We start from the raw sequence: 15833 nt of genomic DNA, 5'->3' as shown, positions 1-15833 counted from the left end.
CATGGTAATTCTTGAGCAATTATGGCCCACACTTTTGCACTTTAAGCAGCAATGCCATTTTCATGTCCCGTCAAGTACCCCTTATAACTTGCTCACAGCTGAAGAGTGGGTGTAAAACTGTCTGTAAATGCGACATAATTTCCTTCAGCGTGAGCTGTGCATGAAATTGCGCTGCTAAAAGGTGAGCCGAGGCGGATATTATTGACTTTCAATCAAAATGCGCGGATCCCTGCTCGCATAGAATTACAGGTTTATATAAGAGACGTTTCGATGGTAGCTTTCTCATAGCGTATTTACAGGCCAAGGTGATGACAACATGAGCTTTTGTTAATTTGTTTATGAGCATGTTTTTGGACTAGTATCAGACGTACTAATTACATAAACATATTTTAACCGCGATCGATCCGTGCCTGCGTGCCAAGGCTACAAAAGCTGATTGTGCAATATTTTTGATGCTTTCCTGTCCATTCCTATACCCACGATAATCTTGTGTTGGTTACCCAACTGTAGGCGGATCGGTCAAATTGAAGTATGGCATTTTTATGCTCCGTCAAACGCCATTAACGGCGAACTTTCTATACCGCGCCTTCATTCTCTCAAAGTGGTATTTTAGTGTGAAAACACTGAATGAAAGCGGGAGCATTTTACGCAGATGAAATAGAGGTGGAAAGATAATGACTTTTCATTTGGGCTGCTGCATGCTTTACATTAGCCTGAGCTTTCGTGACACAATCGGCAGAGGCGTTCAATCGAACAAAGATCCTTTATGTTTTCATTTCAATGTGGCCAATCAGGTGTCATCGGCTTAAATAAGCAATACATTGCAAAATATATACATCATGTTATTGAAATTGTGACAGCAGGTGTTTAAATTGTGCTTAAATTAAATTAAAATAAATTGTGTTTTATAAACGCATTCTTCTCATGCATAAGACAAGTGTCCATGGCAACAATAAAGGCCACTCTATTTTAAACAGATCTCATCAAGTTATATAGGCAATTTTTTTTTTTGCCATATGAATCGAAAGTGCTAAAGTGCATCGCTTTAGGTAGCAGCCTTGTCTGCCAGGTGTTTCAGGCTGGGAAGAGCTAATGAGACGTTACCAGGCTAGCGGTCCCACCTTTGACTGCTTTCTTCCTGTACGCTGTGTGCAAATCAGACTGATGAATTGGGCACCAAAGGAGAAGTGGGTTATAGTGGCCTCATCAATAATGCCATAAAGGATGATCAATTACCCTCCACTCGGAAATGGAGTGCAAAAGCACACCAGGAATATGCTTCTGAGGGCAACACTTCGCATCTATGTAATAAGAGCCCACTTAAGGCCAAAAATAGCTTGAGATCTCAAGGCAGGTTTAATAGTGATCAGATTTTGAAGGAACAAACAATAATGAGATTAGTTAGATAGACTTCAAAGAGCAAACAGTATTTCGGGGCAAAACGCTAAATGGTAAAATTTGCACAGTTTTATATCACTGGGTCTACGTGCATTTTCATAGTTTATTGTTCGGCACAGATCTACAACTAGACATGAAGGACTCTCTCGCTTTCTGTAATATAACCATTTGTCATAATGACATACTATTAACAGTCACCTCCGTGTAGGACAAGCATAGCACCAAAGCAAAGGCCTGAAACATGAGGAAAAACTTGTACAGACTGCATTAAAAGACTGGTACATATCATTAAAGGTGACACATTGAACACGTAAGGACATTTTACATGCAGGTTTCTGAAGGGTATTGGAATGAAAATGAGTTATGCCAAGATACAGCATAAAACAGTCAGTTCACTAAACAGCAAAGAGAATTTATATTATTGCATTTTTTTAACCATACACTATAAAAACAACTTGGTTTTGCAAGTAAATTCAACCTACTATTTTAAGTTTTGACATGTGATAAGTTGACATAGCTTATAAAAAAAGTTAAAAACATGTTCAGTGTTTCCCACAGGATTTTGAGGAGACTGTGGTGGTGATGACGTCACCCGCTAATTAGCATGTGACGTCATCATGTCGTGTTTGCATTTGATCTAGTGTTGGCACCTGAAATATGTTTCACTTCTACTCTTTGATCTGTATCTTTATTTGATCTGTATTATATATCAAATTATATTTTAAGCCGAATTAAGCTGTTCTAAATGGTGAAATAAAAATGTAAATGGGAATCATGAAAATTCTATTTGTGGGGGCCAGTGTTGATTCTGTGGTGGGCCACCACAAATAAATCAATGTATGGGAAACGCTGCATGTTTTTTCTTAAAACTAAAGAAAAAAGGAAACTTTTACCAGTCCTTGATCAGTTATTTATGCTACTTGTCAATATCATGTAATAATCTATCAATCCAATATAATAGTTTGTGTCTTAAAATATGAAATGCCTGTATATAAAATAAATAATTTTTAACACAAATATTTAAATAAAAATATGATAATAATAATAATAATAATAATAATAATAATAATTTGTTACATTTATATAGCGCTAATCTAAACAGAGTGTCGATTGGAAACACTTTACAGTAAGGTTGCATGTGTTTTTGTTTGTTTGTTTTAAAAGTTAACACAGGTACAATCAAGCCCAAAAGACCAGTTCATACACATCTTAAAATAAACTGTCGAGGATAAAATACACAAAAAGCCTCATGCTTATTTCCATTGTGGTCCTCTGTATTCAAAAATGGACGAGCAGTTCATAATGGGAATGAAATTCAACACAAACACATCAACATATCACATAATAACTATTTAGAAAACCTAGTTAAAAAGCCATTCCTTAACTTCTCTTCTAAAAGGTCAGGCAATTCATTCCAAGCAACAGCGCTAGAATATAAAAAATAATTCTTCCCAATTAAACTCTTAAACCGACACAAGTACTGTATATGTTATTTATCCTTGCCCTTGTAGAAAAACCATGAGCATCTCTTTCAAACACATAGTAGTCATACAAGTATTTTGGAACGTTTCTCTGTAGTATTTTGTGTACCATCTTCAGTTTAAGAAAAGTTACCCTTGTGTCCACTTTTAAAAACCTTATTTCCATAAAATGGCTATTATTTAATTGCTTTTGTGGATGAAGCCACAGCATAATTCCACACAATTTATTCTGAGCAATCTGTAATTTATTTTTATCCCGTTTCGTAGAACCACAATACCAGAAAGTTGTCGCATAATCAAAATGTGCTTGCACCAATGCCCCAGCTAACATTTTTTTGTTTGTTTATCTAAATAAGCAGCCTGTCTTGCTATACTACCCCCTGTCAAGGTATTATCCAACATACATCCTAAATATTTTACTTCCTGCTTAGAAGTAATAGTCACCTCTCCAACCCTTACTTCTAATTTGGAAACTTTTCTCAATTTAGCTGCACAACCAAATAAAATAACTTCTGTTTTTCCTAAATGTAAAAACAGCTTATTTTGAAAAAAAAAACAGTTCTTCAATCTCTTTCCTTAATTTGTTTTCTTATTATTTCTTTTTTCTCATCAGTAACAATTATTGTAGCATCATCAGCATATAATAAAAGTTGGCTAGAACAGGCCATTTTTAGATCATGTATGTACATTAAAAAGTAGGGGTCCTAATACGCTCCCTTGAGGTACTCCACATGAGATGGACAATTTGTCTGAAAACACACCATTTAAATCTACCATTTGACTCCTATTGGAAAGATAGGATTAGATCCATTTTCATGCTTTCATATTTAAACCCATAGCATTTATTTTTAAAAGCAAAATGTTATGGTCAACTGTATCAAAAGTCTTCTGTAAATCTAGCAATACCATCCCACTTAATTTACCTTTGTCCAATTCTTTCTTTATATAATCTGTTAAAATCTAAATTGTGGTCTCAGTGGAATGTCTCTTACTAATGTCTGTTAACATTAGTAGATGCATTAGCTAACATTAACTAACAATGAACAATATGGTTTATCAGCATTTACTGTATTAATTATACAGCATTAAGGCATTACATTAGGGCAGGGCGTACCTCAGGGTTCGGTGTTGGGTCCTACTCTCTTCATCATCTATATGTTGCCTCTGGGGGAGATGATTAGAAATTATGGTCTGGGATATCATTGCTATGCAGATGAGACCCAGATCTATATTAGTACTCAACCTGATGCTACATCAGCATTTACAACTTTATCGGCTTGCTTATCGGAAATACAGGTCTGGATGAAATAGAAATTCTTACAGTTAAACTGTTCAAAAGCTAAAATTCTCTTGATTGGCAGCTCAACTACTGTAAATAGATGTTATAATTTGAAACTTATTGTGGATAGGTGCCTGATTCTTCCTAATGCGCAGGTGTGAAACTTGGGTGTGACTTTTGATGCACAACTGACTATTAACACTCATTTTAAGAATGTTACTAAAGTAGCTTTTTTCATCTTCGGAATATTGCAGGTATAGGACCATTTCTTGCCATGCCTGATGCAGAAAGGCTTATTCATTCCTTCATAACATATTGATTAGTCTTGATTATTGCAATTCTCTATTCTCTAGTTTCATTAAGATACTGCAATATGTGCAAAATTCAGCTGCTTGTGTTTTAACCTATACACCATCAAGCTGTCATATTACCCCTGTGCTTTCTCAACTACACTGGCTTACAGTTCAATCACGCATTGATTTTAATGTTCTTATTTTAACTTATAAAGCAGTTCATGGGTTGGCCCCAGATTTTATTTGTAATTTGGAATTAAATTTCTCAAAGTGCCTATAGTTTAAAAAATAAAATAAATTTTTTCAAAGTAACATTTTAAAGGTTGAAAATGACCATTAGCAAGAGGATTTAACAGAGAGAGAGAGAGAGAGTACAGAATTCATGCATCGTTTGTGTCGACAGTTGCCGCTAGCCAAGATGACTGACAGTGCCGCATAATCATTTTCATCTGTCAAATACAATGAAGCTCAAAACCTGCTTGTAAAGTCCTGTCAGATGTCACGAACTCCTAAACGGCTGAATACCACAGCACATCTGCAGTCTTTAGCCCTGTGTGCCCCACACAGCTGAGGCAGAGGCTTTTCTACACAAATGACTCGCTGATATGCATTCTACTGGCTTCAGTATTGACAGGGACTGTTGTTGTTTTTTTGGGGGTCCTTGGATAAAGTGAGATGAGAAGACACAGACGTTTTATTCCCATTGCTATGCCCTGAAAAAATCAGGTTGAGGAAACACATTTCTAGTGTATATACGATAAACAACTTACTCTTGGAAGAGGCAGGAGAAAATGTCTGGTTTTAGTGTTATCTGGTTAGTTTGGCAGGTAAGATGGCATTCTTTATACAGACATCTTTGGTATTGTCAATATCAAGTGCCAGCGACAAACAATATAGACAATTTGGGGAGAAAAACACACCAGGGTGACAAGAAAATAATGTGCAGGGATCTTGTTCGGCTTAGGATTTGTTTACCCTCTTATTTTCTCTGTGAAACTATACATGGAACAACATGCCGTAACAGGGCTGTACTGTATATAAACGGAAATATTCTTTTCTATGTGACTCTATCTGTGAAAATCAGGCTAAAGTATGAAAATTTAATAGTAAATGATTATCAAAGTTAGATTTTAATCATTGAACTTCAAGGTTATATTTTCACAGAATGTTCTTTACATTAGGAAGGATGATTTTATGTAGAAAACAGTCAGGGTCACACAAAAAAAGACTTTTCACAGGTTTTGAGTCACACATCTGTTCTTCTACTTTTCTATTGAAGCGTCCTCCAAAATTTCATTCAATAGCTTTAACCTTTACATTTTTTAATTAAATGTGCAGCAAAACAATATGAACAGTTGATTTATGGTCTATAATGTTTTATGTTCATATAAGCGCCTCACCCAAATTTTAACAATGCGTTCGTTCTATGCAGACCGCAAGCACTGCGATTGGTCCACTAAACCCCGGCATTTCTGCTTGCGTGTATAGGTATGTATAATTGACCTATGACTAAGTCACGCCCTCAAACGCGATGAGCCAATCACAGTACACATAGCAACCCAATACACTTGGACATTCTTTCCTTCCACATCCATTGAAATACATTGCAGTTAGTCAGTTTTATTTTGTTTTTATATGTTTTTTCTTGTCATTTTAAGTTTAAAATGGTCAAACGGTGTGCATGGGGTACATGCAACTCCTCCACTAGGTATCATGAAAGGCTGGGCGACGGTGTGTATTTTTAACCCTTTCCCAAGCCACATTTCAACCGAGATAAGTGTCTGCTTAAGTTATGCCAACATGATCTCACCAAGTTCCGTGGGATAGTCACAGAATTTTTTGCTCATCTTTCCGTGGCATCCTCACGGATCTCCGCATATTTTTCCTTGGCCCTGCCACGGACTTTCTTTTCCGTGGCATTCTCACGGATTGGTTACTCAACTGCTTTTTCCTATTTTCAAACCATTGTCCCTTCGGTTTAGGGTTAGATTTGGTGTTTGGGTTAGTATGTCACTTTAACTATTTGTTTATACTACTTTATCTGATGTATTCTTTTATATTTTCTAAACTTTAATTAATTGTCGCCTGGCGTTGGGGTTAGAGTTGGGTAGGGATGTCATTTTATGTAAATCTAACCCTAAACCGAAGCGACAATGGTAAGAAAACAGGACAAAACAGTTGAGTAACCAATCCCTGAGAATGCCACGGAAAAGAAAGTCCGTGGCAGGGCCACGGAAATATGCGAAGATCCGTGAGAATGCCACGGAAAAATTAACAAAAAAATCCGTGTCTATGCCACGGAAATTCGTGAGATCAGGTTGCAATGCGGTAGACCACAACACCAACAATGTCTACATTTGTTCTAAGCTAAGTCAACAACGTATTTGAACGTTATCTTTAACATCTCTAACTTAATGTTAGCCTAATTTTAGAAAACGTTAACGTTAGCTTCTAGCTGCGTTGAACATCATGTCACTTAGCTTCATTAACGTATCTGTAAATAACCGAGATAACAAATGTTATTTGTAATAGCAATGTTGTGGTGAATGATTCGTGTAAATACTTTAGCACCAAACTAACAGAGATGGTACCTTACTCTTGGTAAAGATGGTAAAAAGCCTTGTCCTGGAAACGTATGCTGAAGCTTTCCATTGAACTTTTCAACAATAAAATTATTAATATAACCCTCCAACGCATAGTTAAGGCCCTTTTGGTAACTTTGAGTTGATATATAGTCTTTCTGTCTCCAAAATCATCAATTGCCTCCTGTGAAATGTCTCCTACTGTGAAAGCTGCCATAGCGCCTATCACCGAATGATGATTGTTTGTCCGAGTGGAGGGGCGTGGCTTAGCCATAGGTCAATTGCACGTCGACGCTGACAACGACGCTGAAGTACGAATGAAAACCGACCGCGACGAGGCTAAGCCATAGGACCAACGCAAACCATAATCCTCCAGATATTTAGACCCCGCTGTACGTTAGTGTCTACTCAACAAATTAAACTTGTAAAATGACAGGGCAGATAATTGCAAAAACCAGAACTGTTCAGTTTTTAAGACATACTTAAGATACATAGTGAAAAGGAACATCCTCATGAAGACAGCAGGTTTTATGGGGATAGTTATGAGGATCAGTGTCGTGTTTTATGTGTGAGATACAGTAAACAGCCTGAGGTCTTAGGCAATAGAGCTGCAGTAAGCAATCACGCGTGACAACTTGATCTAATGAGAATATACAGCGCTAAAATACGGGGGGTACGGAGGAGGACGTGTGAGCTGGGATTTTACACCTTTTGAGGAACAGACATCATAAAGTAGTTCATAAAATAATGTGGAAGCATGGATTAATGTTGAGGCTTTTTCACCAAAACCGTGTAGTCATGACCATACAGACTAAAGAAGATTAATGTTGGTAGATAAAAGACAGGAATCTATTTAAAGTGATGCAATAATAAATTGTGACAGGAAAGAAAAAGCTTATTATGCTAAGTGGAAATACCTGCCAACATCAATCAATGGCACAATTTATTTTAAACATGAAGTTTGATATACTGGACTTTGTTTTGACACTGCGTGTCTAAACAGCTTGATAACATCATAAATAAAGTAGATGAAAAATATGTGTTAATATTAAATATATAAACAGTTCTAATTTGTTTAGAAGAAATTATACAAATGAAATAGCCAATAGCATTATGAGGACATGGTCCCAAATCCCTTTCATTTATTTTTGAGTTGGATTAGCTGGATTAAAATGGATGGTTAAAATCATATATTTCTACATTTTCATCAAAGCGGAGGCAGCAACAACCTTTCAAAAGTTTATTGTTGTGTACACTTCTAAAAGAAATATTCGCTAGGTATTTTGTGCATGTCAAAGTATTCAGGCTTTAAACATGTTTCATTGCATAATAAGACTGTATCATAATTAAAAATGATTACCCATTGAGGCATTTGAAAACATGTCCTGAAAACATAATTGGAAATTCATTGCCAAGCTTCGATGTAAAGCATAAAATGATAATATTTTTCAGTGATTCAGTGCTGTTTGCTTCAGTTTTTAATATCCTGTGAATTCTAAAGAGATTTTGGAAAAAAACTTTCTATTTTAAATAAAATCATACATGTGCGTATATATCTGTACTGTTCCTTTTGCACAATTGGTAGAGCATTGCATTAGCAAGGCAAAGGTCATGTGATCATTGGAACATGCATACTGATAAAATCTATAGCTTGAATGCACTGTACCTGCTTTGGATAAAAGCATCTGCCGAATGCATAAATGTGAATGTAAATTGTAAATCAATTATATAAAAGTAATTAAATAACTTTCAGATTCAAATGTAGCCTGTAGTTTTTAATTGAATGTGCTGTGACAGGTCAGATCATGTTTTCATGAGTTTCAGTGTTTTAAATTTACTTTGCTAAACTATATGAAGACCATCAAATCAAAGTTTAATAAGGGAATAGCAGTTGTTTTTTACATCTTTTAAAGCTCAAAGTTCTTGTGCGTGGTTCTTTGAAAAGGCTCTTTTTAAAGAATCGATTGAAGCAAACTCTTGAACGGGTTGTTAAAGTGATTACTGAGTTCAGTTGAAGACTCACTCACTAAATCAAATGTAATCACAGTCAATCACGCCTGACTTCAAATCATCAAAAAACCTTGCCTGGACAATGTCAATGATAAAATAGTTTAATAGAAAGAAATTTAATTTAGTAATGCTATAAAGAACTATTACATTTTTATTTAAATACGTTTAAAAAATACGTAATGATTGGTTAGTTATATTATATAAATACTATATTGTTTTGCACCAAATTAAATGTGTTCAATTTGATTTATTCAATGATTATTGTTTTATCAATAAAGAAAATGTTAGAAAAAAATGGTCAAAATATGCACCCCAGCTGTCACTTTTCAAAAAGTATAGCGTTACACCTAAGGGGCCATTCACATGTCGTGCCTAAAAATGGATAGAAAACCCTATGCGTGTAGGTTCTTGTCACATGACCTGTGGTGCGCTTGCGGCATTCTGAAAAGTTGAGATGTGATTAACTCGATGCGGTGTGGACGCGCCTGGAATTAACGCTGCCATTATGAACGTGCATACCGCGTGTCTACATTTGAAATAACGAACTTGAGCGAGCAAAAGACGCGATATGTGAACAGCCCCTATGGAGTTCATATTCGTACTGTACCTCAGAGGTACATACTATTATCAAAAAGAGCTTATAAGTACCTCAAAGATGCGTATTAGCATAAGCTGCTGAGTTGGTTTTAGCTGGTCTCCCAGCTTGGTTTTAGCTGGTATTGCTGATGTAGCAAGCTGGTTTTGGTCAGTTTTTAAGCTGGTCTAGCTGGACTTAGCTGGTCATGCTGGAAGATCAGCTGACCCACCAGCTTGACCAGCTTTGCCAGACTGGAAGGACCAGCTTAGACCAGCTACTCCCACCTTAAACCAGCTAAAACCAGCAACCAGCTTATGTTGGTTATATCTGTACCTATTAGGACTTTAACCCTTTGGGGTCTAATGGGTTTTAGGGCCCTGGAGAAGTTCTGACCTGCACTGACATTTGTGCTTTTTCAGTTGCTTAAAAACATAATAATGGCAAAAGTCTCATAACACTGCATTCAGCACAAACTGGGCTACAATATTATATGAGCAACATGTATGTACATGTTTGTATTTTTGAGAGAAAATGTTTATGTGTGGTTTTTGAAAAAGCATAAATATAAGTCCACAATATAAATCAACAAAACTCATTCTAAACATGTTTTCCCAAGACTTTTCAAAACAGGATCTAGACATCTAGAGTTTTTTCTTCAAAATGATGTGAAAATCATTCTGCCTACTCATTCACATAAAACAATATATTGATTTACAATTTCTAAGACACTTTTGCCTGGGAAAGGCTGTATGCGAAGAGGCGTGAAAGCTCCTGAATAATCTGTGATTGACAGCTGAGGAAACAAAAGACTTGCATAAAGAGCCACATGGGGCACTTCATATTTTAAAAATTTTTCTAACAGTGTATAAGAGCTTTTCTTTATATTTTCTCCCAAATTCAGCAATAATTAAACAATAATTCTCATGACAAAACATGCGAGAGACACGTAAGAACCACTGAGATTGGAAGTTATTGACGTGTCACAATTTTTGAACATACAGTACTGCTTAAATCTGTGTATTTACCGTTCAATTTGGATAAAAACGGACAAAATATGTTTTTTCCCCCACAAATGTATTGATTCATTTAAGAATGATGAATGTGCTTTTAGGAGCTTCACCATAACTCCCAAATAGGATGATAACAATGAACTTTTGATAAAAAAAATTTGTGCTCAACTGAATAGATGTATATGAAGAAAGTCATATACATCTAGTATGGCATGAGGTTGAGTAAATTATAAGAGAATTCATTTCATTTTCGATGTAAAACTAAGGTCTGTTAACAACACTGTGCCATTGCACTGGTTCACCGATCCACAGATTTGAAATTAATAATGCATCGGTTTTTCATACAAGGGTTTTCAGAGAGTCAATTTACCGTCTACCGAGCCCCGCATTTTTGTAGGGCTGTGACATGCTGAAATGGGCTTTGGTGACATTTAGCTGTTGACTCAGGCTTATTGCACAGTCGTGTTGGTTTGTTTAAGACAACAGCATACTGTATGCTCGGCGCTCCACCGCTTTCTGAAGAGGAACAAACAGGTTGTATGATTTCCACGATAATAAGACATTAAAATATCTCCTTGTTTCCTAGGTAACGGAGACTAGGACGGGTCCGCTCGGATGCAGTAACTACGACAGTCTGGATTCCGTCAGCTCCGTCTTAGTGCACAGCCCGGAAAATAAAATCCACCTCAAAGGTATGACAGTCTCTGTGGTTTCTAGAAGAACAGCACTGTATCGGCCATGCCAAAGTGGATTTATTAAAGGTTCTGCAGGTGTATTTGACTAAGGCTATTTGCAGATTAAACTATTAGGGTTTAATCTATACACCAAATTTAACATAAGTATGTTGCACACAATTTACATGCTTGAGATGAGATTTTTTAAAGGTCTCATCTGGATTAATGAACTCAGAGAAGCATATTTTTGAAATGCAGAAAGGTCAAACATAATGACCAGCTTTGGCTAAACCGACGCAGAGAGAGAAAGAAATGAGTGAATCTATTACTAATGTTCTTTAACTGGAAGTGCAATGAAGCAAATTACTGCAGACACGGTGATTTTCTGGTTACTGGACTGGAATTTTAATTCAGAAAATGAGAATGCAGGACTGTGGAAGTTGAATGCATAAAATTGAAATAAAAAACAAACTGAAAAACTTATAGAGTACATACGTCCACTGTGTTTAGCTTATATGTATTGTGCACTATTGATGAAAAGTTTAGGGTCGTTTACCTATTATTTATACTTTTTCCACCTATTAGAATAATTAAAGTAGCCAACCATTCTAATGTAATGCATTGTATCTACATTAAACTGTCACCGAGAGAAAGAAAAAGGTCATATTATGTACCATTTAGGTACAAACCATTATATTCACCTTTGAGTTATCAATAGTATGTCTGAAATAGTAATACACTGCAAAAAATGACTTTCTTACTTAGTATTTTTGTCTTGTTTTCAATAGAAATATCTAAATATTCTTAAATTAAGGTGTTTGATGAGCAAAACGACCTAAGTTAATAAGTCTAGTTTTAAGACAAATAATATACAATTTAAGTGAAATTGTCCTTAAAACAAGCAAAATTATCTGCCAATGGGGTGAGAAAAAAACTGTGAAATAAGATTTATTTTTTCTTAAACACTTAATTCAAGTAAAATTTTCTCACCCCATTGGCAAATATTTTTGCTTGTTTTAAGCATAAATTCACTTAGATTGTATATTTTTTGTCTAAAAACTAGTATTATTTTCTTAGGTCATTTTTCTCATCAAAAAAATACATCTAGATTTAAGAATTTTTAGATATTTCTACTGAAAACAAGACAAAAATACTAAGTAAGAAAGTAATTTTTTTGCAGTGTATTGCACTAATATTGCACATGGACTGCAAAAAAAATGACTTTCTTACTTAGTATTTTTGTCTTGTTTTCAGTAGAAATATCTAAATATTCTTAAATCAAGATGTATTTTCTTGATGAGCAAATGACCTAAGAAAATAAGTCTAGTTTTAGACAAAACATAACAAATTTAAGCAAATAAAAAAACTGCCAATGGAATAAGAAATGTTTTGCTGAAAGTTACTTGTATTAAGTAAATTCAACAAAAAATGTTTTATTCCATTGGCAGATTTTTTTGCTTGTTTTAAGCACAAATTCACTTAAACTTGATATGTTTTGTCTAAAAACTAGAATTATTTTCTCAGGTCATTTGCTCATCAAGAAAAAGCATCTTAAATTTAAGAATTTTTAGATTTCTCTACCGAAAACAAGACAAAAATACTAAGTGAGAAAGTCATTTTTTTGCAGTATGTACTAATATTACAAATGTACTGCCCCATGGACATATGGATAATTTTATGTATACATGAGTTTTTGTTTTGACATCACATACTGTAATTATTACACATACTTACCCTTTAAATGTATTAAAACCTCTGCTTTAATGCATGCAAAAAAAAAAAACATTTGAGTATGAATTAAAGAGAGATGTTGCTTTAGTTGTTTACTTAAAGTTAGCTTGAGGCGATTTAAATAAATAAAGGAAAAATTAAATGCCTTATTAAAGTAACTTACAAAACTTCAGTTAACTTTCATATTCCATGCTTTTCGTATAATTATATAATTCATATATTTCCAATTTGCAAGAACAGTATTTGATATGTAAAAACCTTTATACAGTAAACATAATAACCAACAAATCTCTTTTAATTATGAAAATTAGAAGTTGATTTGCAGAGTTATTCTTAAACCAAACTTATTTCACATATTCTGCCGCACATCGTGTATTTTCTCTCAGTGGATATTAACAGGTTACAGCATTCACGCTGCATTCACGGTGAATAGCAAACTGCAGAGTCCCAGAAGCGACATGAAAGTAGAGTTTCAGTGCCAAACCTATTTTTGCCGTGCCTCGCATGCTGAATTCAGCAGAAAACACATTGACACGCACTGTAACCCTATTTATCAACACAATCTTTTGCACTATAGGCTTTTATGAAGCAACTTAAAATAATGAAGCGGATTAGGGATTGTAGGATAAAAGAAGACGAAGTTCCATGCAGACACAAGCAATGCCTTTTGTTCAGTAAGTCGGACAGAATCCAAGCATTTTAAGTAGTTGAAATAATAATCAACAAGGTTTGATGTAAATCAATTACCATTTATGTGCAAACGTGATGGCGTAAGGAAAAAAATCTATAACAGTTTTCAAAAGCCAAATCAATAACTTTTCTTGTTATTAATAAAGAAAATTCAATGTGGTAACCTAGGTATTTATTTTCTATTAAAAATAATAATAAACTTAAGCTAACTCTTTAAGGCATATTCTGGACTGAATTTGTGACAAAAAAAAACATCTGGTGAAAGAGCCTCCATGTTTTTAAAGCAAATGAAGGGTTACCTGAAGACATGCGATTAGACTTGCGTTAATTTGCTTCACACTCATCATGACAGCAGTGTCACCACAAGTCAGTAGTGGTCGAGGCAAGAGACGAGACGGAAAGTAACAGTGTTGAAATGGGCAAAGAGGACGTTTTTTAAACCTCTGGCAGTTGCTAATTATATACACGGCCTGTGCCGATTTCCACTGCCTTCTTGACATTGACATTTAAATTGTCAACCCACTTAATACTGCCATCTCCTACAGCAAAGCTCTCTGACGCCCAGAATCATGTAACCACTTTAATGAGGTAGCCGTAGGGTTCTGCATCAAAGCTTATCTTTTCCCAGGTGCCTGAAAGGAAATGTAGGGAAAACAGCTGAATGAGAACAGTCTGGCTTGTATTATTTGTATGTGGTTTAAAAGTTAATAAGTAATAAGCGGAAAATAAATACATGCGGATTTGCAAATATGCAACCTTGTTATTATGTATTTTTAAAATTTAACTATTTTGCAGATTCTACACAATCTTCTGGCAAAACATACCTATTAGGTGACTAATTCATAGAAATTCATATGATGTCATCCATGTGTTTTAGTGCTTTCGCCCCAGTGATGTTGTTGCTTTTTCGAATAATTGTACACTTTTGTCCATTTCTCGGCAATCAATTTTGCATTTACTGTAAAAGGCGTCTAGCTGTCCAAACACAGCACATATGTCTAGGCTGAACCGAGGGAAAATTTAGGTTGTCGATGAAAATTCAGTAGACCAAAAATAAATGAAAATAAATAAATGTAACACTGTTGACTTTGCTTACAAGATGGAATATCATTCGTCTCACAAGTTATTATTAGTATTAAAACAACATTCAAGTTTACCAAACATGAACTGAATGTAAGTTTAGTTTGGCTAGAAATACATAGTTACTGCATAGCCGGACTACATTGAGTGTGTAGTTAACCTGGAAAGGGAAATGATGGCTATTTCTTGCTGCGTCGACGTCAGACAAATTCATATAAACATATATACAGGCATGCTGTACTGACTAGTGATGGGAGAAACAAAGCTTTTCGAAGCTTCAAATCAATTGGACCAACTGCTTCGAAAATGTATTCAGTTTTTCGAAGCGTTCAAAGACCACACACGTTGGCGACAACTGCTCGTCAAAATATTGTAAAAGCAGTTCTGACCAAACATTTTACACTTTTTTACAACTCCCTCTAGTGGTAAATCATGAGATTTTCGAAACTTTTCGAAACAGTTATGACGTAATGAAACCTCGTTTGCTAAAATCACGTGACTTTGCCAGTTTGAAACACGCTCACCAATGATTCGAAACAAAAGAATCGTAAAAGTTTCGAAGCCTCATGAAGCAGTGCTTCGAAGCGACCATCACTAGTACCAGTGGCGAACCGTGGGTACTTCAGCTGGGCCTTCAAAATATGCAATGAAGTGCAAATGCCTCTACATCCATAATACTAGGCTATTCGTATTTCGTTAAATCATACAATGAACGTGTAAAAATTCTGAGCACGCAAAGTTAAATTACAGAATGGGCATTGTCTGCCTTTAAATGCAGTTTTAAAGTATAAAATTACTTTAATCTAACTGATAAACACAAATACAGACTCTGCTGCTCTGTAATGACAGGGGCTCTGTAAATTTGCATTTAACAAGCTTAAATTATGTTCTTTAATTTAATTTGTAATTTTTTGGAAATATATATTTAGCTGTAGGATACCTTGTTAGTCTTTTCATAAGGGGAAATATACCACCCAGCGTTCTCAGTGCACCTCCTTGTGGCTTATAACTGTTGTTATAAGATATCC

General features: G+C 35.2%; 1 protein-coding gene across 1 annotated transcript in view; it reads left to right on the top strand.

Annotated features, from left to right (window-relative positions):
- brinp2 (bone morphogenetic protein/retinoic acid inducible neural-specific 2) overlaps positions 1 to 15833 on the top strand; it is a 118427-nt gene that overhangs the window by 60487 nt on the left and 42107 nt on the right. The window contains exon 5 of the mRNA XM_065276607.1: positions 11217 to 11322. Within this exon, the coding sequence (XP_065132679.1) occupies positions 11217 to 11322 (106 nt within the window). The remainder of the gene's footprint in view (positions 1 to 11216; positions 11323 to 15833) is intronic.

This window comes from Paramisgurnus dabryanus, chromosome 6 (genome assembly GCF_030506205.2).
Source record: "Paramisgurnus dabryanus chromosome 6, PD_genome_1.1, whole genome shotgun sequence".
NCBI lineage: Eukaryota > Metazoa > Chordata > Actinopteri > Cypriniformes > Cobitidae > Paramisgurnus > Paramisgurnus dabryanus.
This window is presented reverse-complemented; position numbering and strand designations above follow the sequence as displayed.